The sequence below is a fragment of the Leopardus geoffroyi genome, chromosome B3 (genome assembly GCF_018350155.1).
Source record: "Leopardus geoffroyi isolate Oge1 chromosome B3, O.geoffroyi_Oge1_pat1.0, whole genome shotgun sequence".
NCBI classification, from domain to species: domain Eukaryota; kingdom Metazoa; phylum Chordata; class Mammalia; order Carnivora; family Felidae; genus Leopardus; species Leopardus geoffroyi.
Window position 1 is genome coordinate 11,626,727 of NC_059337.1, and position 23,339 is coordinate 11,650,065.

General features: G+C 49.8%; 1 protein-coding gene across 1 annotated transcript in view; it reads right to left on the minus strand.

Annotated features, from left to right (window-relative positions):
* The window catches only part of FAM174B (family with sequence similarity 174 member B), a 34,652-nt gene extending 15,203 nt beyond the window's left edge, over positions 1 to 19,449 (minus strand). Inside the window, exon 1 of the mRNA XM_045448731.1 lies at positions 18,935 to 19,449. Coding sequence (XP_045304687.1) covers positions 18,935 to 19,299 — 365 coding nt within the window. The 5' untranslated portion in view covers positions 19,300 to 19,449. The remainder of the gene's footprint in view (positions 1 to 18,934) is intronic.
* Positions 19,450 to 23,339: the final 3,890 nt, after the last annotated feature.

A 23,339-nucleotide genomic window follows, 5' to 3' on the forward strand; every position in this document is an offset into this window, starting at 1 on the left:
TGTAATGGTTAATTCTATATGTTAATTCTGTATGTCAACTGCCACAAGGCGTTCAGGCATTTCATCAAACATTACTTCTGGGTGTTTCTGTGAGGGTATTTCTGGGCAAGATTAATATCTGAATTGACAGACTAAGTAACAGACTGCTCTCCTCGGTGTGGTGGGCCTCATCCAATCAGCTGAAGGTCTGACCAGAACATAAAGACTGACCTCCCTGCCTGACTGCCTTTGAGCTGGGACATTGTTTTTTGTTTGTTTCTTCCCTATGTTGACAATTAAGCTGAAAAGCTAGCTTTTCTTGGGTTTCAGGCTTGCCATCCTTGGGATGGGAACTTACACCATTGCAAGCTCTTGGGTTTCTAGATTGCACGTTCTCCTTGCAAATCTTGGAACTTGTCAGCCTCCTTAATCTTGTAAGCCAATTACTTAAAAAAAAAAAAATACATGTATATATACATATATATATATAAATCTATTGACTGATTATATACAAGTGATTAATGTTTTAATAATATAATTCAGGTGTTACATATTGATATATGTTCCATGGCTCTTAGAAAGATAGATCGATCCATCCATCCATCCATCGACCCTCTTGGTCCTGTTTCACTAGGAGGACCCTGACTAGGGACAAGAGGCCACTAACAAGGGCCCTCGTGCATGCTTTAAATGCCAGTTCTGACGTAATGAGCTGAAGAAATTACATTTCAAATGATCAGCTCTCTGAGACACAGAAACATCACAAACAAGGAGCGATGTCACTGTTCCACGGCTGGATGTGTTAACAGGGAAACTGGGACCCAGTGAGAGGTTGAAGAGACCCAGACGCATGGACAGCGGCCTCCAGGGACAAGTGCCTTCGGTGGAGGGGGGCGGTCACAGTCAATGCACAAGCTATGCACGCGTTCAGGTGGGGCGGGATGGGAGGCTCCCCGCATATTTGTCACAAGAGGAGGCTAACCCCTCCTTTCCTAGCAGTGCCCAAGTCAGAAGCAGGGAAACGCGTGAACAGTCAGTGAGCATTTCCCGCAGACTCCAAGGGTCCTGGGGCTGGAGAACAGTGTCATCCTGCTTCAAGGAGGGAGAACGGGAGAAAACAGAAAACGGATAGTTCTCCAGCCCGAATAACTTCACCCAGTCCTGCTCTGTCTTCTCTGAGTGTGGACACTCTAACGTGTCTTTTCTAATTAATACCAGTCTACGACAGGTGAGCTCTTGCTGGGCTAAGTCATTTACACATACAATCACGTGTCACAGCTCATCAAGCACTCTATAAGGTGCCGCCGCCTGCCTCACAACTGAGGAAAAGGGGGCTCAGAGAGGCTGATGTTCCCACGGCCAAGGCTAAAGGCTGCCCCAGAACAAAGCTCCCTGGCGGTCACCTTGAACCACCCGTGCCTGCCAAGAGGCAAGGCGCCAGCTGTCTCTAGATACTTCCTGCTGACTCTCAAACGCAAGCCCACTCCGCACCCCCACCAGACTCCACCCCCACTCCACATTAACACCAAGACGCTCTCTGCCCTTCTAGAACCTGCCACTTAACAGAGCTCGCACATTCCTACTCCAAATTGATCTGCACACACTTCTAATGAACTCACTCTAAATCGTGGACCCTCGGGATGTGAGTCAGTTCAAAGCAGGCCAGTTTCCATTTCCTCCCTCCTTTCGGCGTCTACATCTTCAGGGGCCTGGGTGAGTCCCCTTCCCACGTAGTCCCCGCGGTTGAGGGGACCTGGTCACCTACCACACCCCCAGTTCCAGGAGTAGCTGTGGGACTGAAGCCCGAGCCAATCAGTGTGTTGCAATCCCCAGGCCACGGCAAGAGGGGCGGGACTGGGGACCAATCAGAGCCAATGGCCTTTTGCTGGGAAGGCTGGACCGGGGGCAGTAAATGCTCCATCCACTGGTCTTGAGACCCAAATGAAGCAAGCCATCTTGCCACCTTCTGGAAATGGAGAGTAAAGGGGTGCCTGGGCAGCTCAGTTGGTTAAGCGTCAGAGTTTGGCTCAGGTCATGATCTCACAATTCAGGGGTCAAGCCCCACGTCAGGATCTGTACTTAGAGTGTAGAGACTGCTTGGCATTCTCTCTCTCTCTCTCTCTCTCTCTCTCTCTGCCCCTCCCCCATTCATGCTCTTTTTCTGTCTCTCTCTCAAAATAAACAAATAAACTTAAAAAGAAAAAAAAAAAAGAAATGGAAAATAAAGCCCATATGGCAGAAGGCAGATTGGGAGGGAGAGAGATCAAGTTCCAAATCTACTATAAAGCCAGCCCTCCTTGGGGCGCCTGGGTGGGTCAGTTGGTTGAGCGTCTAACTTCAGCTCAAGTAACAATCTCACCATTCATGAGTTCGAGCCCCACGTCGGACTCTGTGCTGACAGCTCAGAGCCTGGAGCTTGCTTTAGATTCTGTGTCTCCCTCTCTCTCTGGCCCTCCCCCACTTGTGCTCTCTCTCTCTCTCTCTGTCTCTCTCTCCATCTCTCTCTCAAAAATACACATTAAAAAAATTAAAAATAAATGAATAAATAAAAAAAATAAAGCCAGCCCTCCTTGACAGCTACCAAAGCCAGCCTGGGCTGAGGTTTCTGTCACACACCACATGGAGAATCCAAACAGTCACAGGATCCTGACGGAACGAAGGCAGGCACAGCATGAAGTGAAACCATCGCTGTAACAATACAAACCATCTTGGGATTTTCCTACCTGCTAACGGTAAAACTTCCACATGTACATACAATTTTATTTCGTCTAACCCTTCAAAACCCCAGGACTCATCCCTGCTCTAGAAAGAAAGAACCCATACATACAAAGTGCCTCAGTGACAACATCCTAAACATTTCTGCTTAGAGCCACCGGGGAACAGGTTTTCCAAGAACACAAACATCCTGGTGACTCCTTCCCACAGGGATGTTTTATAAGCACACTGGCCTGCGAAAAAGGCCAAGGCCACATGGCCACAAAGACTCTGAAGTCCCCTGAGTCTCTCCAGGGGACAGTGTGTCAGCTTGTGGGCACAGCCCTCATCTCGGTCACCAACCTGAGGAAGAAAGTTCTAGACACCTGGCTCTAGAGCCCAGGTGCAGAGTCAGATCTGAGTTCGTAACCCAGCAATTCTGTACATAGGCCTGTTTCCACAGTCATACACGGGGGCGGGGCGGGGGGGGGGCAGGGGAGGAGCCTGCCAAAACTGTCAGGCATACAGCTTCCAGCTAAAGAAGATTCGAGAATCAAAGAAGGGAAAAGATATAGCTGGCCTGTGCTCTACAGCATGGCCCCGTTGACACCATTTCTCTTCAGTGAATGAGGTCCCTTGATTTTTTTATTTATCCATTTTTTGAGAGAGAAAGAGAGAGAGAGACAGAGTGCTTGGAGGAGGGGCAGAGAGGGGGCGGGGAGAGAAAATCCCAAGCAGGCTCCGTGCTGTCAGTGCAGAGCCCGACCCGAGGCTTGGAACCATGAGATCATGACCTGGGCCGAAATCAGGAGTTCGACACTTAACTGACTAAGCCACGCAGGCGCCCGTGGAACAAGGTCCCTTTGAACCAGATGGCCTCAACGAAGAGGCTTTAAGTAAATGTTCACATTGTGTTTCACAGGAAGAGGCAAGACCAGAGAAGTTCTAAGAGACAAAGGATCCTTCCACGGGAGCCAAAACACACATTTCTAACAAGGCAGAGGAGAAGTTCAAGATTCTTTTACTCTGAAATGTGATCCTAAAGCCAGGGGATTTGTTTACGCAGAGGCCCTGTCAGCAGCTGCCCAGAAGCGGGTTTCCCAGTGAGGGGGGGCTGTTCCGCTTATGCAAACACAGAGGCCGGGGAGCAGAGCATCGGGGCTCAGCGGGCCAACGTGGAGGGGGGCCTTCCGTCCCTGCCCTTCCCCGCGAGGAGGAACAAAACTAAACCAACCCTTAAGGGTTAGTTTGTTATGAGAAATCCAGCTGGGGGTGCAGCAGTCAGATCCATAGACTGCACATCCAGAGATGGGGTTTGGACCTCGGCTCCCCAATTCCTCTGTTATGTGCCTCCGGATGACTCACTCCCCTGAATCTTAAAAAAAAAAATTTTTAACTTTAATGTTTATTTATTCTGGGGAGACAGAGAGAAACAGAGTGCAAGCAGGAGAGGGGCAGAGAGAGAGGGAGACACGGAATCCACAGCAGGCTCCAGGCTCCGGGCCGTCAGCACAGAGCCCGACGCGGGGCTCGAACTCATGAACGGAGAGATCATGACCTGAGCCGAAGTCAGATGCTTTACTGACTGAGCCACGCAGGCGCCCCTGAATCTTAATCTCATGTCCATTGGTACCGCTGGCCAGGTTCAGTTGGGGTTCTTGTGATGGAGCCTCATGGTGCCTCCCGCCTCACCCACTCCATGGGCCACAGCACGCCCGTTTCCCCCACGAGACCTTCCCAGGACACCCCACAGAGGTCAGGTTTCCTGCTGCCTCAGATTTCTGTGATCTCCACTCGCAGACACTGCCCCCGCTGTGGGGCACCATCCGCATGTGACTCCGAACCACGTGTGGCCCTCTTGCATCACCGTTCCGCTGGGGTGACGGTAACAGCAGCCACCACAACGGGGCAACACTCAGTGCCAGGCATCACCCGCGTACTCCTAGTGGAGCCTCCGGCCATCGTGGAGCCAAGGAAACAAAAGCCAGGAGGCACTGAGCGACCTGCCCCACAAGTGGGGCTCAAGGCTACGTCTACCACATTCCAGAACCCAGGCTCTTCACACTCCAACAGAGAGCAGGAGACGCACCGGGGACACCGGGGATCCCCACAATGTCAGACAGCAAGAATGCAATTGCAAATTCTTGTGGTCGCCCCCTGCCTCCTCCACCACCGAAAAACAACCGACGGAGGACCGTGCCAGCAAAGGGAGGGCGCGCCGTGCTTCCGACTACCAAGTGTCCACGCCAATGTCATGCCTCTCATATTAATCTACAAGTTTAACGAAGTCCAATAAAATATGGACAGATTTTTGTTGGGGGATTTAGACGAGTTAGTCCCAAAGCTCAGAGAAGGGGGAAAAAATGGATAACAAGAATAGCTAGGAAAATTCTGGAAAAGAGGAGTTTGAAGGGAACCTGATCCTAAATAGGGTTTACCTAAGCCTGGGGGTTGGGAGGGAGATGGGGGTGCTGCTAATGGGCTCAGAGTTTCTTTCTGGGGTGATGAAAATCTTCTAAATTGATTGGGGTAATGGTGCGCAAGTCTGTGCATGCACTAAAAACCATGAATTGGACACTTTAAATGGGTGAATTGTGGGATATGAGAATTCTCTTATAAAGCTGTTACTAACAACAGGGAAAGACAGGGGCACCTGGGTGGCTCAGTTGGTTAAGAGTCTGACTTCGGCTCAGGTTATAATCTTGCGGTTCATGAGTTCAAGCCCCGCGTCGGGCTCTGTGCTGACAGCTAAGAGCCTGGAGCCTGCTTCAGATTCTGTGTCTCCCTCTCTCTCTGCCCCTCCCTGGTTCGCACACTCTCTGTCTCTCTCAAAAATAAACAAACATTAAAAAAAATTTTTTTAACATAAATATGGGGTGCCTGGGTGGGTCAGTCAGTTAAGCATCTGACTGCTGATTTCAGCTCAGGTCTTGATCTCACAGATTGTGGGTTTGAGCCCCACATCAGGCTCTGAGCTGACAGCACGGAGCCCGCTTGGGATTCTCTCTCTCCCTCTCTCTCTCTCTGTCCCTCCCCCACCGCACACACACACCCTCTCTCTCTCAAAAAACAAATAAACATTTTTAAAAAATAGGGAAAGATATGTATTTATTTATATGTGTCTGTACAAACATCACGCTCATTTCTCCACTTTTAAAACCTCTCGGGAAAGAGACACAGGAAATTGATGGCAAGCAGAGAAGAAAGCGTGGTGGCTGAGGGGACAAGAGGTAACAAGGACATTATTCACAATATATTCTTTGGCTCCTCAGGAATTTTGAACCATGTGAACATACGATCTATTTGTAAAAGGAACAAACGAGGAAGTAAAATTCAAAGTCAGTAATTAAAAAAATACTTTAAATGCATCAGGCCTGCTCTCCTCTTGGAGCTGGCCCAGGGGCCCCTCTGCTCCGCCCAGAGGCCTCATGTCACCTCCCCTCATCTGGGGACTTTAGGAGCCAAACCCAGCAACCGAACCTTTCCTCCGCCCTGGCTGATTTCATTTTTAAGCCCATTAAAGTAGGTCTGTAGCTCGAGGACCAGCTTGCTGCAGAAACCACACTACTTGTCACAAAGAGCATGTCACCTCTGACATTTAGAAAAATTAACAGGGGCCCCTGGGTGGCTCAGCTGTTGAGCATCCAACTTTGGCTCGGGTCATGATCTCACGGTTCATGGTTTCAAGTCCCACATGGAGTGGGCACGAGCCCCGCCTCAGGTGAGCTCAAGCCCCACTTTGGGTGACCTCCACTTCTCTCTCCCTCTCTCCCTCCCTCTCTCCCTCTCTCTCTACTCCCCCTCCCCAGCCATCGTAGGATTCTCTCTCTCTCTCTCCACCCTCGCCCACCTGCGCCCTCTCTCCCTCAATAAAAATAAAATATTTAAAAACAAAAAAAATTAATAAAGAAAATAAGAACAAAATGGGGTGGGGGACAGAACCAAGAAGCTGCTGGGAGCTGGCTGAGATGTCACACAGCCTTAATGCCTGGTGGGGCTTCTGCTCTGGGGTCAGGGGCTTTTCCCATTTTTCCCTCTGACCTTGACCCTGCACCTCCAACCTCAGAGCATAAGACATAACTACTGAGGCTTCCCTAGAAAACTAAGTAACCTCGGGGTGCCTAGGTGGCTCAGTTGAGCGTCTGACTCTTGATTTCGGTTCAGGTCATGATTCCAGGGTCATGGGATCAAGTCCTGCATCAGGAAGGTTCTCTCTGCCCCTCTCCCCTTCTCTCTCTCTCTCAAAATAAATAAATAAATAAATAAATAAATAAATAAATAAATAAATAATTTTTTTTTTTTATTAAAATAAAGAAAAGTAAGGCGCCTGGGTGGCTCAGGTGATTAAGCCTCCAACTTTGGCTCAGGTCTTGATCTTGCAGTTCACGAGTTCAAGCCCCACGTCGGGCTCTGTGCTGACAGCTCAGAGCCTGGAACCTGCTTCGGATTCTGTGTCTCCCTCTCTCTCTGCCCCTCCCCCGCTCGCGAACGTACACGTGCTCTCTCTCTCTCTCTCTCTCAAAAATAAATAAAAACATTTTTAAAAATTAAAAAAAAAAGAAAACTAAGTAAATCTGAAGAAAGAACCCAATTCCAAAACCCACCTTCAAGCCTCCCTGCAGGAAGGAACAACAGTGCTGTCCCTGGAGAATAGGTCTAGGATTAGCCCCCAGCTCAGGAGGCAAGGCCAGCGCCACTGCTCACCAAGGCCGGTGGCCAGGATACAATTCCCAAGTACAACCCTCCTTCCTGGGGCCCGGCCCCTGCACCCCACCCAAAACCTTCCTCTTAAAGCAGTTGAAACAAGCCACTGAAGGAGGTAAACACGCTAAGCTCCAACAGGAACCTCATCGCGCTAAGCTCCGGGTGGGCACCTGGGGACTGATGGTCAGGTCCATGAGACAAAGCTTTTCCTCCAGCACAGTGTGAGCTTCAAGGTCTCCAGCGGCCCAGCTCTACCGTGGCTCCAGTCAGGCCCTCCCGAACACTGGTGTTCGAGAGCCTTCCAGATGCACCCAGAAGCAAGCACCTCCACGCCTTTCTCTGTCCTTGGGCTGCACCCTCCCCACCATGCCAGGGCTCCCCGGCTCCGGCACCCGGCTCCCGGTCAAGTGCAGTGACTCAAAGCACCGCGTCAAAAACGCAAATGCCACAGAGCCCCGCAGGCACAGGAAGCCAGTGAAGCAGGCCTGGTGCGACACGAACATCGGAACGAACGGGATGACAAACGGCGACCAACGCTCTTTGGCTCAGAGACGCAAGGTGTTCACAGCCCCGGCCGAGAGCGATGGCTGCGACCCAGCGCCTACCCTCGACTGTCACCTGAAACAGAGGCCCTATGTTTCCAGGGATTCTCGTCTGTCGAGAAGAGCAGACCTCGAATCTTACATGAAGACTTCCAATTTGTAAGTGTCCTCAACCATCTCAGTTGTCAAAAACACTGTGCAGATCAAAACAAAACAAAACAAAAAAACGTATCTGCGGACCATCAGTTTGCAACCTCTAGCTCCTGGCCATGGTCATGGATGCCAAGCAGGAGTGATACTCAACAACTCAACGAAAAAATCATGAGCCCAGAAAGATGGAATGACTCGCATGTTCAACCAAGGCCTTCCTCATACCTGCTCCCCAGCAGTTCAGTTGTTATTCACACAGCCTAGCTGCCTCCCTCCCTCTTGGGCACCATCCCCTTGGGGTTTACGGAAGTGGTGTCATTTCTGATGGAGCCCAATGCCTACATCCGGCACACAATGCGCGCTGTGCCCCGGGGGTGCGTACGGTTCATATAAACACGGATCATACAAAACGGGCCACAGGACCCCAAAGAGCTTGATCACAAGCCTTAGGGCTTTTCTTCGTAACACCACAGCTTCTGGCCTCCGTCTGCTCTCCACACTTGTTTGTCTGTCGCTCCCTGGGGACTGTCTCCAACTTTCATTCTTCCAAGACAAAAAATAAGCACACCACCGGCTTTAACCAGTTGGAGGAGTCACGTGCGGTACAGCAACAGCCAACGCACCAAGCAAGACCTGTTCCTCCAGCTGCCAGGTGTGTTTGCAAAGGGTTGGGTCCGCCTTGTTTTTTTAAATTTTTTTTTAACGTTTATTTATTTTTGAGAGACAGAGAGAGACAGGGAATGAGCAGGGGAGGAAGAGAGAGAGGGGGAGACACAGAATCTGAAGCAGGCTCCAGGCTCGGAGCTGTCAGCACAGAGCCCAATGCGGGGCTCGAACCCATGAGCCGTGAAATCATGACCTGAGCCGAAGTCAGTTGCTTAGCCGACTGAGCCACCCAGGTGCCCCTAGGTCCACCTTGTTTTTATACGAGGTACCAGGTGAGGGAGGCGAGGCACAAATGCGACGCAGGCGGCCTCCAGGGGCGGCTCCATGGGTTTCAAGGGCAGTGGCGAGATGACGGAGAGGGACTCTTTTGATGGACCCAGCGGACCCAACTACAGCCTGGAAACTGTGAAGTCACTGTGCTTTGGGACACATGTCATGAGTGACCCTTTCAGCACCCACGTGTCCCTGCCACGTGGTAGGGGAGGCGTGGGAATGTCACTCCTTGCCACCTGCACCTCACTTCAGGGGCAGTCACTTCTCACAGAAGCTCAGCCCAGATGTCCAGATGTGTGGGATGGAATTTCTGTGAGCAAGTGTCACCTATACGGCACCTTCTTTTTTTTTTTTTTTAAAGTTTGTTTATTTGAGAGAAAGAGTGTGTGTGTGTGTGTGTGCAAGTAGGGTAGGGGCAGAGAGAGAGGGAAAGAGAGTTCCAAGCAGGCTCCACACTGACACAGTGCAAAGCCCCACACAGGGTTCAAACCCACAAACCATGAGACCATGACCTGAGCCGGAAATCAACAGTCAAGTGCTTAACCGACTGAGCCACCCAGGTGCCCCTGCATCATCTTCTTTCTCCCCTTCTCCCCTGCCTGACCCTGCCGTGACCCCTTTCTCCAGGTCCTTCAGGGCCTCCTGACACTCTCCTCCCCCTCTTCCTCTTCATAGGCTCAGACCTCCAGCCCTCCCTACTGGTCCTTCCAGCCCCTTCCACAGGTCTCCACAACCATCCTGAGTCCCCACTGTAGCCACATCACTATTCACTCAGTCACTCAGCAAATACTAAGCACCTAGCATGGGTCAGCATTAAAGCAGCACTTTATTTCATTCCATACGATTCTCCCATCCACTACAATTCCCCAAATCCTCCAGCTAGAATTGGTGTCTTCCAAAATCCGGCTGCGAGAAGGGAAGGGCAGAGAACCCTGGCTCGGAAGTCAGATTCCAGCCCTTCACCAGCGGCATGGCCGTGAGCAACACTACATCACTCTGTGCCTTGATTTTTTTTTTTTAATTTTTTTTTTTAACGTTTATTTATTTTTGGGACAGAGAGAGACAGAGCATGAACGGGGGAGGGGCAGAGAGAGAGGGAGACACAGAATCGGAAACAGGCTCCAGGCTCTGAGCTGTCAGCCCAGAGCCCGACGCGGGGCTCGAACTCACGGACCGCGAGATCGTGACCTGGCTGAAGTCGGACGCTTAACCGACTGCGCCACCCAGGCGCCCCTGTGCCTTGATTTACTCATCTGGAAACTGGGCGCTCCGGCTGCACACCAATCGGAGCAATGAGGAAACAGAAAATGTTTAGCACAGAGCCTGGCACACAGGGAGGGCTTCATGGATATTAGTTGCTACTATTATTGTCATCATCATGATTTCAAGTGATTGTTTTCTCACACCCCCCCCCCCATGGCAAAATCCTCTTCCTCCCCACTTGCCTTCCCAGACCATTCGGTCTGGGGCCAAAGCCCCTGGGGCCAACCTTCTGCAGTGTATGTTTTTGCTTGTGAGTGTGGCTTTTGTTATATCATTCCTCAGTTGAACTGGATTCTTTCTTCTCTACCCAGTAGAATCATCCAGGGGCATCAGCCTATCTCCTAGATTGCACTAGAAGCTCCTCGGACAGCACCGTCCCCCCTATGCTGACAGTGGGCCTCGGTAAATACACTGGGAAGAAGAATGCTCCGTCCATTCAACCATGGTTTCTCCTGGGCCCTTGGCCGAATATGCTGGGGAGACACAGCGGGACCAGACCAAAACCCAGCCCACCACAGATTGGAGGCCCAGAAAGGACCAAGCTGGGCATCAGAACTCCTTGCACTTAAGTTCTGTTTTTCCTACAGACTCACTGGATGACCTCAATAAACCCTCCCCTCTTGTGGCCCTCAGTTTTCTCATCCGTATGAAGGGAGGGAGGTCAAGGGAGCTCTCTGTTGCCACAGCCTCTCCCCTGCGCCCCACCTGCCAATAAATGTGGATTTCCTGTCCCCTGCACCCTGAGGAAAATAAAGTCTGGGTTCCTGGCAGATCACCCTTAGATTAAGTATGGATTTTTTTAAGTGAAACCATGACAACATGATTCCAAATGCATGGTTGCAGAAATTACCTCTGCAAATAGTTAGCACCAAAGCATCAGCCACAAAACTAAAATACCAGCTCAACCCCTCAAGCGTTCTCTGCTTAAAGCTAGGAGGGTGCTACACAGACACTAACACTGGAGACCCCACCCCTGGACGTGCCTCATGTGTCAGGAGGGACCTGAGTTTGCAAAGCCCACCCCCCCAACCAATGCATACGTGCGCATGAAAGTTTATTGGTAAAGTTATATAAGGCAAAGGGCTCAGGGTTAAATTAAAGAGGGATTTTTCTCCCTTTCGGATTTGAGAGAAGAAATCATTGGCAGGTGCCCAGTCCTCACAGACACATTGGATAAGCAGCCATGAGACACTTCCTCCACTCAGGGTCTTGTGTGTCCAGGAAGGCTCACGCACGTTAGAGTCACCAATCACATCTGAAAGAGGCTCTCCGAGGCAGATGCACCTGCCTGATTACTTTGGCCATATGGCTGTGTCCTCATTTACAGGCAGAAGCAGGACCAAAAGGTTGGATATAAATTACATCTGTTTTCAGAATCGGATTTTTAAATACAAGAGGATACTTTGCTATTGAAAGGGGAGCCAGGCACTTGGTCGACTTGATGTCATTCTAAATATCCCCACAGGCCTTGGAGGCGTGTACTCCAATGAATGCCCAGAAAGGCCCAGTAAACCGCTCACGTGAGGCGACCAACAGCCTCCCAGCCTAGACTGTCAGGGAATCTCAGCACTACTGACGTCTCAGGCTATCCTTTGTTAAGGGGCTGTCCTGTGCTATAGGAGGATTCTGGGACATCCTTGGACTCGAAATACCACAGGACACTAGCATCCCTCTCCCCAAGTCATGACAATCATAAATATCTCCAGGGGCACCTGGGTGGCTCAGATGGTTAAGTGCCAGACTTCAGCTCAGCTCATGATCTCACGGTTCATGGGTTCAAGCCCCGCATCAGGCTCTGTGCTGACAGCTCAGAGCCTGGAGCCTGCTTCAGAGTCTGTGTCTCCCTCTCTCTCTGCTCCTCCCCCGCTCACACTATCTCTCTCTCTCTCTCTCTCTCTCTCTCTGTGTCTCTCTCAAAAATAAATAAACATTTAAAAAATTTAATCTGAATTTTTGCTGTATTATTTAGCACTCTTTCTTCACTGTGGTATATAAAATTAAACGGGAGAAGGGGGGAGCGGGGGATTGGATGAAAATGGCCCAAGGATGCAAACTTCCAGTTAGAAGACAAGTTCTGGAAGGTATAATGTTAACCTGATGATGACCGTGGCTCACACTATGGTACAGTGCATCTGAGAATGGCTAAGCGAGTAGATCCCAAAAGTTCTCGTCATAAAGAAGAAAACAAAAACATTTTTTTTCTTTTTTTTTTTTTGTTTGGTATCTGTATGAGGTGATAAATAGTAAGTAAACTTATTGAGCTAATCGTTTCACAATATACGTAATCCAAACCATTCGGCTGTATACCCTCAGCTTACAGTGCTGTATGTCGATTTTATCACAATGAAACTGAAAAGGAAACAGAAAATCCAGTAAAAAATTAAGATTAAATTAGGATAAATATGTTTCACTTCTATTGCTTTTCCCCCCAATTCAAAAACTTTGGTCAAACAATCAAAAATTACCTGATGCAAAACAAACTGCATGATCTCTCTCAAAGTCATAAAAAGGGGCTTAACTTTCTAACCATGCTCTGCCTACAGCCCATTTATTAAAAGAATATTCCTACGCTAACGAGCAATAACTAAAAACATATCAGAACGGTTAAGTTTCCCCAAATCCCAAAAGTATGAAGCTGTTATGTTTTCTCTTAAATAACATTTGTTCTTATTATAAATGTAAATACACAGATGATGGGAAATTTGGGGAATCTGGGGTAAGCAGAAAAGTCTTCATTCCTTTTCAAAGACCTGGGTTAGATTTTTTTTTAATTTTTTAATGTTTATTTATTTTTGAGAGAGAGTGTGTGTGATTGCGGCGGGGGGGCGGGGAGGGGGGTGTGGCGGGACACAGAATCCGAAGCAGGCTCCAGGCTCCCAGCTGCCAGCACAGAGCCTGATGCGAGGCTTGAACCCACAAACTGTGAGATCATGACGTGAGCTGAAGTTGGACCCTCAACCGACTAAGCCACCCAGGCACCCCTACCTGGGTTAGTAAATTCACGGAGCTTCTGGGGTCCCAACGTCTTCAGGACATGGCAGCACGCACCTCTGCCACTGTGGCAAATGTGACAGCCAGGCAGTGTCAGACCACCGAGGATTCATCTTCCTCCCCCGTCCTCCAGGAAGCACCAAAACCCTCCTTCCAACATAAGAGGATTTTGCAAAGCTTTTGAAATAAGAAATGGCTGGGAATGCAGCCAGCAGAGATCTGGGAGAAATGTGGCCTGGGCAGTGGAGCTCGGAGACTCGCCAAGATGGGGAAAGGATCCCCATGAGGACAGGAAAGTCGTGGCTGAGGTGGTAGTTTCTCTGCCTCGTCCCCACCCCGGTCATAAGACACCGGAGAGGAGAGCCGGATTCCTCCCAGGTTGCAAAGGGTAAATGTCAGACCTGAGAGAGCATGTGGGGCACAACACTGGCTTAAGTTGTGTTATCCCTGACTCCATGCAACCCACCAGATCTTTCCAAACATCCACAAGTTAGAGGAATTGCCGTTTTCTACTTCCTAGACAGCCTCCTTGTTGCTTCTCTTCTAGCTCTCAGAAACAGATCAAGTAAGAGACCTGGGGAGGCAGCCCCACTACCAGCTGGGCAGAACTGCACACACACACACACACACACACACACACAGAGTGAAGGTACCCTGCATCCACACTGCCTTTCTCTCCTTCCAATTTTGTCTCATCTTAAAACAGTGTTCCTTAATGATTCAAACACATGAACGAGGTGTCAATGATTCTGCAGATGGCAGGATCAGCTCAATTCATAAGTCCGGGAAGAGGGAGCTGTTCAACCTCAGTAGAAAATGGAAAAATGCAAAACAAACCAATGAGATTCCAATTACACCCACCTAATTGGAACAGTGAGAAAGCCAAATAGTACTAATACTCGATAGGAGGGCAGAACCCTCAGGCACTACAGGCGAAGGGCAAACTGGTACATACTCCAGAGAATCATGTATGAGTCACCCTGGGGCCCAGAAACCCCACGTGCACACCCGAGATGCCCCCACACAGGTCCTCGAGAAGACATGTCCCAAGCCACAGCAACGAGCTGAGTGCTCAGACAAGGGACAGCTGAAAAGAACGTATGTCTGTTGTAAGGAAACTCAGAGCATGTCAAAATTTTTATTTTTCAGGTTATGTAAAAACATAACCTGAAAAATAATAATCACCCACATCCATAAATGTGCACACACACAGATTTCTTTGCACATTGTATGTATATAATTTATGATTTAAATGCCATCGTACTATCCATTCTATTTTGTAACCCGTCCCACTCAATAATAGCTATTAGATCAATGCCATCACTTTTAACAGCTGTACCGTATTCCACATGTTCCATAAGTTATTTAACCAAGACCCAGTTGTTAAATACTGAGGTTATTTAAATCCTTTTACTACCAAACAGAACTGCTCTGAACCTTCCTGCCCATGGACCTTTGCTGCTTCTTCTAATTAATAAAATTGGAAGAAAGTGGATCACAGTGAAAAATGTGTGTACCCTGGGAATGGAATCGCTTCATTAAAGGTATCTATATATTTCACTACAATATACATTCTGTGCTTTCCTTTTCTTTTTTTAAATTTTTTTTAATGTTTACTCATTTTTGAGAGACAGCATAAGTAAGCAGGGGAGGGGCAGAGAGAGAGGGAGACACAGAACCCGAAGCAGGCTCCAGACTCTGAGCTGTCAGCACAGAGCCCGAGGCAGGGCTCGAACTCACGAACCATGAGATCGTGACCTGAGCTGAAGTCAGATGCTTAATAGACTGAGCCACCCAGGTGCCCCTCTGTGCTTTCCATGTTAACAGTTTCCTTGGCTCCACATTTTTCCTGCTGTCTGGCCAGGTGGCTCCTTCAGGGAAAACACACAAAGGGGCTAGCATTGCTGCTTGGTAAGCAATACCCTGACTATACTCTTCCTCCCTTGTCTGCGTTGTTAAGGAAATGGAGAGTCTCCATCCAAATATATTCCTACCTCACAGGCTTCTGGCATGAGCCAGGCATCTGGGCACAGAGGACATTTTGAGAAACAGCAGTAATAAAAAATACTTAGAGGAGTTCAACATTCATTTGCTAACAACATCTTCATTAGATGCCAGCTTGTGCTTGGAGGCTACCTGGTGCCAGAGAGGCACAGACGATCAAGGGCCAGCCTTGCTCTTGGGAGTCCCCAGGCTGGAAAGCAGAGGGTCACGTTCAGTGACTGTCTCGACTCCATGTAGGAATTTCCAAACTCCAGAGGTGCTCAGGGAGCCCTGGAGGGCCCTGTTGGAGGAGGTTTCTCAGAGGAGGCAACAGAGGAGGGCAAAGAGCCATGAGCTGGCCGTGTAGTCTCGGTGGCAGAAGGGACTCCAGGCAGAGGGTCAGAGTGGAGCAAGGCATGCAGGTCCCAGGCCACGTGGCACCTCTGGAGAACCTGTGGGAGCCCCGCGGGGCTGGAGCGGTGGGCAGAGCTGACACAGGGACTCGAGAGAGAGGCAGGGCCCTGTTCATGAAGAGCCAACATAGTCTGCAGCCTAAGGAGCTAGTTTAGGGGGGAGGGGGGGGAACAGGTGGGCAGAGGAAGGACAAGACCAGAGAGGGAGGATGGACGGGGCGGGGACAAGGCTGGCAGCAGGGGCACCAGTGTGAAGGCTACTGCTGTGACTTAGAGACAAGGTAGGGAGGCAAGCCCAGCAGAAGTGCTGGCAGGAAGGGGCGCCTGGGTGACTCAGTCGGTTAAGCGTTAGACTTGAGGTCATGAAGCTCAGGTCATAATCTCACAGTTGGTGAGTTCAATCCCCACATCGGGCTGTCTGCTGTCAGCACAGAACCTGCTTTGGATCCTTTGTCCCCCTCTCTCTGCCCTTACCCCGCTTGCTCTGTCTCTCTCTCTCTCGTTCTCTCTCTCAAAAATAAACATTAAAAAAAGGAGAAGAAGAAGGAAGAGAAGGAGAAGGAGAAGGAGAAGGAGAAGGAGAAGGAGAAGTAGGAGAAGTACTGGCAGGTGGAGAAGCCTCCATGGGGGAAGAAGGGATGTGGGCACAGGCGAGATAGCCTCAGGGTCACTCGAAGGGTGGAATGGCCAGGACTCCGCGACTACACGCTAAGGATCTGAGAGAGGGAGCACATAAAGCATGACCCCCGGCCGGGACAGCAGGTGGTCGGGGAGGCCCTACGAACCGAGCCTGCCAAGGGCTGTGGAGAGGAGGAAAGCTCACGGTATAGAGACCACGAGCAAGATGGGGCGCTGGCGCTGCCTCAGCCACAGATTTATAGCACATTCTAGAATCTAGTGGGCAACTCACTCTACTCCCTGGAATGTGACTTTCTCGTCTGCAAAGGACCACATGGGGACTGTGTACCACTAAGGCCCTTCCCAGCTGTAAAATGCTTTAAGCTCCTGTCGGCATCAGAAACCGGGATGCCAGTGGTCCACCTGCAAACTCACCCCAAGAAAGACACCTTCCATGGACGAAGAGGCAAGTCATATATGACCAGCTTCTATAAAATCAGAACCTTCTTCCAACACGAAGCAAACAAGCAGACGAGGCCTGAGCAACAGGCAGCTCACATCTGGCCACATGCTGACTGCCTTTCTCCCCCACCCCTTGGTAATAAGGAGCAGACTAGCAAAATAGTTCAAATGCCTTCTTAAAAAGCACACTGCCTTGTAGGCTCAGAGGCCTATTTTGAGCAAAATGTTTCAAACCTCTGTGCTCAGAGCCAGTCTAAGCATCAACAGCTCACTCCAGCTGAACGATCAGGGAGTCAGTGAAGGACTCTGGTGCATCCGCTGGATGCCAGGCCAGCATCCGGCACTGAGATACAAGGGAGGACTGGACATCCCTGTCTCCCAGGCCTGTCTGCTCAGAATGGGAGCTTGACAGCAAACCCAGCCACCCAGCCCTGCGCAAGAAGGCTTGTACAGAGGATGCGCAAGGCTAGCGCTGGGGGAAGCCAGAAAAGGAAGTGGACCTCACTCGAATGTCCAGAAAACTACTCAGAGGAAGGAGCACGGGAGCTTGATGCAGACCTGGAAGGTGTGCCGCAGGAGCTGGCCCAGCAGTGGGAAGACACAGGCCAACCATGGAGCATAAGGAAATAAGCAAGGGACAGAGAGAAGCTCAGAAGGGCTGGCTGATGGCCACCGGGTGGGCTGGGGCCAGTCTGTAAGAGCCCTGAAGGCCACACCCAGGTAGCAGTACAGGGAGCCACCGAAGTTTGCGAGCAGAGGGGCGAAGGCAGTGGAAAGGATGGGGTGAAGAGGGGCAATTCAATGACCAAAGTACATCAAGGGGACTAGCACAGTGAGGAACAACATGGCTGGGACCAGGGCAGGGGACAGAGTGGGGGATGGATGTGGGAACACTATTCCCCTTTCTCCATTTTCTCAGGACCACTGGCATGTAATCCTACAGACCCGCAAGGAAACATTTTGACGCAGAGTTGCACAGCACCAACAGCAAACCTCAAGAGACAGCCCGACCCTGCCTTTCCAGGTCTGGTTTCCACTCCTGTGCTGAAAATGCTCCCCCGAGGAGAGCCAGCCCCTGGCCCCAACCCTCCAACAGCTGATCAAACAGCAAAGCACACTGTGTACACTTAGAAGGGGGGTGGGGTGGGCACGGAATAACACACACACACACACACACACACACACACACACACACACAGATTTCCAGGTGGCACGCCTGAGCAACAGGACACATTTGCTTCATTTCCTGCAAAAACAGGATTTCCCAGGCATTCAGAGAAAATGTCCCCCTTGCATTCCCTGTGGTCTTCTCCATCTCTGCTCCAAGGACCCAGGGTCCTCCTTCCTTATTTCCCATACACTTTCCCCCTGAACTTGAGCAACCTACAAAAGCCTCCCCCAGACCCTCATGCCCTAGTAAGTCTTCACTGGGGCAGCCCCGTCAGGCAGGAGCACAGGAGAGCCATTTGTATCCCCCAACAGAAAGTCCCTCAGACCACCAAGGGTCGCCAAGCACCCACCCTGGTGCCCAGCTCCAATTCCTGGTGCAAAGTCACCTCCAACACACGCCCTGGGCGCATTCCATCCTCGATGCTTTTGTTGTTGTTGTTGTTGTTGTTGTTGTTGTTGTTGTTGTTGTTGTTTTTGGTAGCACAAGGAAGGAAAAGGAAAAGGGCAGGTGGGGCACTGGGGAACCTCCGAAGCAAAAAAAGGAAAAAACAGCAAGATGGGTAAAGTTGAAGGCAGACGGACTTGGGCTCAAATTCTACCTCCACCACTGAGTTTACTTGGATAAACCAGCCCGCTTTTCTGGAGGTTTTTTCCCCCATCTGTGAAATGGGTGTAAAAATAAATTCCGTGTAAAAATAAATACTGAATTAATTACCAGAATTGGTAGCGCTACTGTTAGCTTAAGCGCTAGCAGAGAGTTCAAAGGAATCTAGTATTCACGACAGCTATCGTTAAAGGGGGGAGAAAATTTATAAAACGTTTGGGGGGTGCGGGGCGGTCGGCAGAGCGCACGCCCGCCGGGTAGGGCCGGAGACGCTCGGCTGGGCTGGCTGGAGCGCACCGAGGCCCCGAGCGGAGCCGCGCGCCCGGAGCAGCCGTGCGCGCGGGGGTGGCGGGCGCGCGGTGACAGCAGGTTGGCGGGGCAGGTTGGCCCGCGGGGGAACGAGAGCGAGCGTGCGGACCCACCTGAAGACGCGCAGCAGCAGGCAGGCGATGAGCAGCGCGGTGAAGGCGCACGCCACTATCACGGCCGCCTTCAGGGTGGGCAGGTCGCGGAGCAGGCTGGAGATGCGGGTCACCAGGGCGTCGCCGCTGCTGTTGGAGCTGCCGCCGCCGCCCGCCGCCGCCGCCGCCGCCGCCGCGGCCCCAGACCCCGTCCGGGTGGCGTTGCCGGGCCCCGGGCCGGGCGACGGCCGCGGCTGGCGCTCGGCTTGGGGCTGCGGCGCCGGGGCGGACTCGGCTCTGCGGGCGCGGGCGGAGGGCGCGGCCAGGAGCGCGAGCAGCAGCAGCAGCAGCGGCAGGAGCGGCGCGGGCGGCGGCGCGGCGCGCATCGTGCGGTCGGGCGGCGCCGGGCCCCGCGGGGCGCGCGCGCGGCGGAGCCCCGGTCCCGCACCGGCGCCGAGGCCTGCACCCGGGGCTTCCGCGGCGGAGGCGGCTGCGCGGTGCTCGGCAGGAAGCTGCGGCGCCCGGAAGAGCCCGAGCCGCAGCCGCCGCCGCTGCCACCAACACGTTGCACGGAGTCATTCGACGGGCCGCGGCCCCACGTGGGCGGAGCAGGCCACCCGGGCCCCGGTGCGGGCTGCGCCCCGCTCACCGGCGGCTTCAATCCCCCCCGCCATCCCCACCCCGGGGAGCCCGGGACCCCTGCGTGGAAGCAATCACGGTCAGGCTCACTATTGCGCCGGCTCTGTGCTTCGGAGTTTACGTTTTATTTATTTCATTTAATCTTAAAGCCCTTTTAGGAGGCAGGTAATTCTCTATCCTCATTTAATCGTTGATTTAGGACCCAGAGAGCCAGCTCACAGTAACCCAGATTCTGTCAGACTAAGAACCAAAGCCTATGGGACGTAGAGGTAAACCCCCATTTTACAGATGAGGAAACAGACCTCCAGAGTGAAGGGTTTGCCCCATGCCCTATGCCTTGCAGTATATTTTAGTATCTCCCCAATTTCCCTCTGTGTCTCCTTTCTTATGTTGTCAGTTTTCAGACATTTTGCACCTCTGCTTATGAACTGGATTGGGAAGTGCGTTCCTGCCTTGAAAACTTTGCTGTGGAACAGTAGTTGGGGGCATTGACAGGCTTCCTCCGAGACCAAAGTTTTAGGCTCCAAAAGTAATTGGCTGCCTCTGGTTTGGAAGCTACGTGATGCGGAAGTGGAGAAAGATCATTGTGGAGGGTCCAGTGTGAGGCCCAAAGGTGGGAACTGAGGGCTTTCCTGGAGCATTAGAAACTACACTGAAGACCTGCCACCTTTCACTTTGAGGACCGAACGTGGCAGTAAACTCTCTAATGGCAGTTGAACAGGTAAGGACACAGGACAAGGATTCACTGACCTTAAACAGCTCTCTCCTGGGGCGCCTGGGTGGCGCAGTCGGTTAAGCGTCCGACTTCAGCCAGGTCACGATCTCACGGTCCGTGAGTTTGAGCCCCGCGTCGAGCTCTGGGCTGATGGCTCAGAGCCTGGAGCCTGTTTCCGATTCTGTGTCTCCCTCTCTCTCTGCCCCTCCCCCGTTCATGCTCTGTCTCTCTCTGTCCCAAAAATAAAATAAACGTTGAAAAAAAAAATTAAAAAAAAAAAAAAACTTGGAGGCTTAAAACAGCACACATGTATTATCTCACAGTCTGTGTAGGCTAGGAATCTGAGCATAGCTTAACAGAGACCTCTGTTTTAGGATCTCTCAGGGGTATATGCAGGTTAGCAGGTGCTGGGGTCTTATCTGAAGGCTCAAGTGGAGAGGCACCTTCTTCCAAGCTCCATCAGTGGTTGTTGGCCAGAAGCAACTCTTCACAGACTGTTGGACTGACAGCCTCAGTTCCCTACTGACAATGGCCTGAGGCTGCCCTCAGTTCCTTACCATGTGGGCCCTTCCAGTATGGCAGCTTGCTTCATCAAAATGTACAAGCTTGGAAGCCAATGGGAGTCTACTACCAAGGCAGAAGTCACTATCTTATGAAACCTTATCATAGAAGCAACATCCCAGCACCTTTGCTGTATTCTGTTGGTTACAGGCAAGTTACCAATCTTGTCCACACTCAGGAGGAAGAGATTACACACGGGTGTGAAAGTCAGGAAGCAGGGATTATCGAGGCCATCCATGAAGATGCCTGCCACTGTATGTGATACATTTGGATTCAGTGGGATGAACAGTAATCGGGTTATCACCCAGCAAATACTATTTGAAATGTAAGTTGAGTATTTTAGCGTGCCCCAGTGGTGATAAATTTGGACAGATCACATGATTCAGGTCCCTTCCATCTCTAAAATGCCACGTTATGGCATGTCAGAAATGTTGCTTTGGTAGAAAGCCAACATTATCATATCAGCATGACGGAATTTATAAAAAGAAGTTCCTTAAAGAGCTTACTCTGACACCCATGACTTTATAGCACAGCGTTCAAGGGCATAAACCTTAGACATCACAGGTTCATATTTTTGTCCTTATCCGAAATTCCTGTGTAGTGGAGCAGAGAGGTCCTGAGCTCTGGAGTCTCTCAGCCAGGATGAGAGGTTTAAGCACAGAGTGGCCTCGATCAAGGTGTTTAACCATCAAATCCAAGTTATTTTTAATGTCTACAATAAAGACAATAATACTTAGCTCAGTAAGGTCACTGGAAGTATCCATAAGAAAGGAGAAAATATTAGTACCTTATCCTTCTTTTGCTATAATTCCTGGACCTGTGTAGACTTATTTTGATTATTTAACATTGACTTACCACCAAGGATGTAAAAAGTACAAATGTTAGATATTTTTAGTAAAGTGACACTTTAGAATCTTTCATTCCTCCTATTTGCTGCACAAATCATCATAACAAAGGACTTATTTATAAATTGCCCTAAATTAGAGTTCCTTAAACATTTAGATTAAACCATCCATAGACAGTGACATTTTTAACATGGAACACAGACGACCGGCAACAGAAAACTCTGGCTGATTTCAGAAAAGGGGAGTTTATTGGAAGCATGTTGGGTTGCTTCTAGAATCAACTGGTAACTAGAGCAGAAGTTCTAAAAGTGTGGTCTGTGGACCCCTCAAGTCTCTGAGATCCTTTCAAGGAATTTCACTGATGGAGTGAAGATTAATGCCATAATAATACTAAAATAGTATTTGACTTTTTCACTGAGTTAACATTTGCACTAATATTGCAAAAACAATGGTGATAAAAACCGATGGTGTCTCACTGCCCCAAAGAAGACATCCAGATGGCCAACAGACACACAAAAAGATGCTCATCCTCACTTATCAGGGAAATGCAAATCAAAACTACTATGAGGTATCACTCCACACCGGTCAGAATGGCTAAAGTCAACAACACAAGAAATGACAAGCATTGGTGAGGATGTGGAGAGAGAGGAACCCTTGAGCACTGTTGGTGGGAATTCAGCCACTGTGGAAAATAGTGTGGAGTTTCCTCAAAAAGTTAAAAACAGAATTACCCTACGATTCAGCAATTGCACTATTTTTTTTAACCCAAAGAATACAAAAACAATAACTAAAGGGATACATGGACCCGTATGTTTATAGCAGCATTATCTATAACAGCCAAGATATGGAAGCAGCCCAAATGTCCATCAATTGATGAATGGATAAAGAAGATGTGAGGTGTGTGTGTGTGTGTGTATATATGTTACATACATATATGTTATGTATATATATATATACACACACACACACACAAGAAGATGTGATATATATAAGATGATGTGATATATATATAAAAGAAGATGTGATATATATAATATTATAATGGAATGTTTTATATATATATGATGTGAAATGTTATTCAGCCATTAAAAGGAATGAAATCTTGCCATTTTCAAGGACGTGGATGGAGCTCGAGAGTACAATGCTAAGTGAGATAAGTCAAAGACAAATACCGTATGATTTCACTCATATGTGAAACTTAAGGAACAAAACAAATGAACAAAGGGGAAAAAAAAGAGACAAACCAAAAAAAACTCTAGGGAACAAACTGATGGTTACCAGAGGGAGGTGGGTGGGGGGAGGGTAAAATAAGTGAGGTTAAGAGTACTTTGATTATGATGAGCATGGAGTAATGTATGGAATTGTTGAATCACTACATTGTACACATAACACTAACAGAACACTGCACATCAAGGAACTAAAATTAAAACTTAAAAAAAAAAGACAACTGATGGTGTCTTATCATGTATCAACACAAACTATACCCATAGTAATTGAATTCTTCACAACCATGCGCGATAGGGGAAAAAAAAAAAAGCTATAGCCATGAAATTATTCAATCTTCACCCTTGGGAACAGAACATTTTAATATTACATGTGATGAAATGGAAAGTATGAATAAGTCACTTCTGCTGCACACTGAAGCATCATGTTTGTCTTAAGAAAA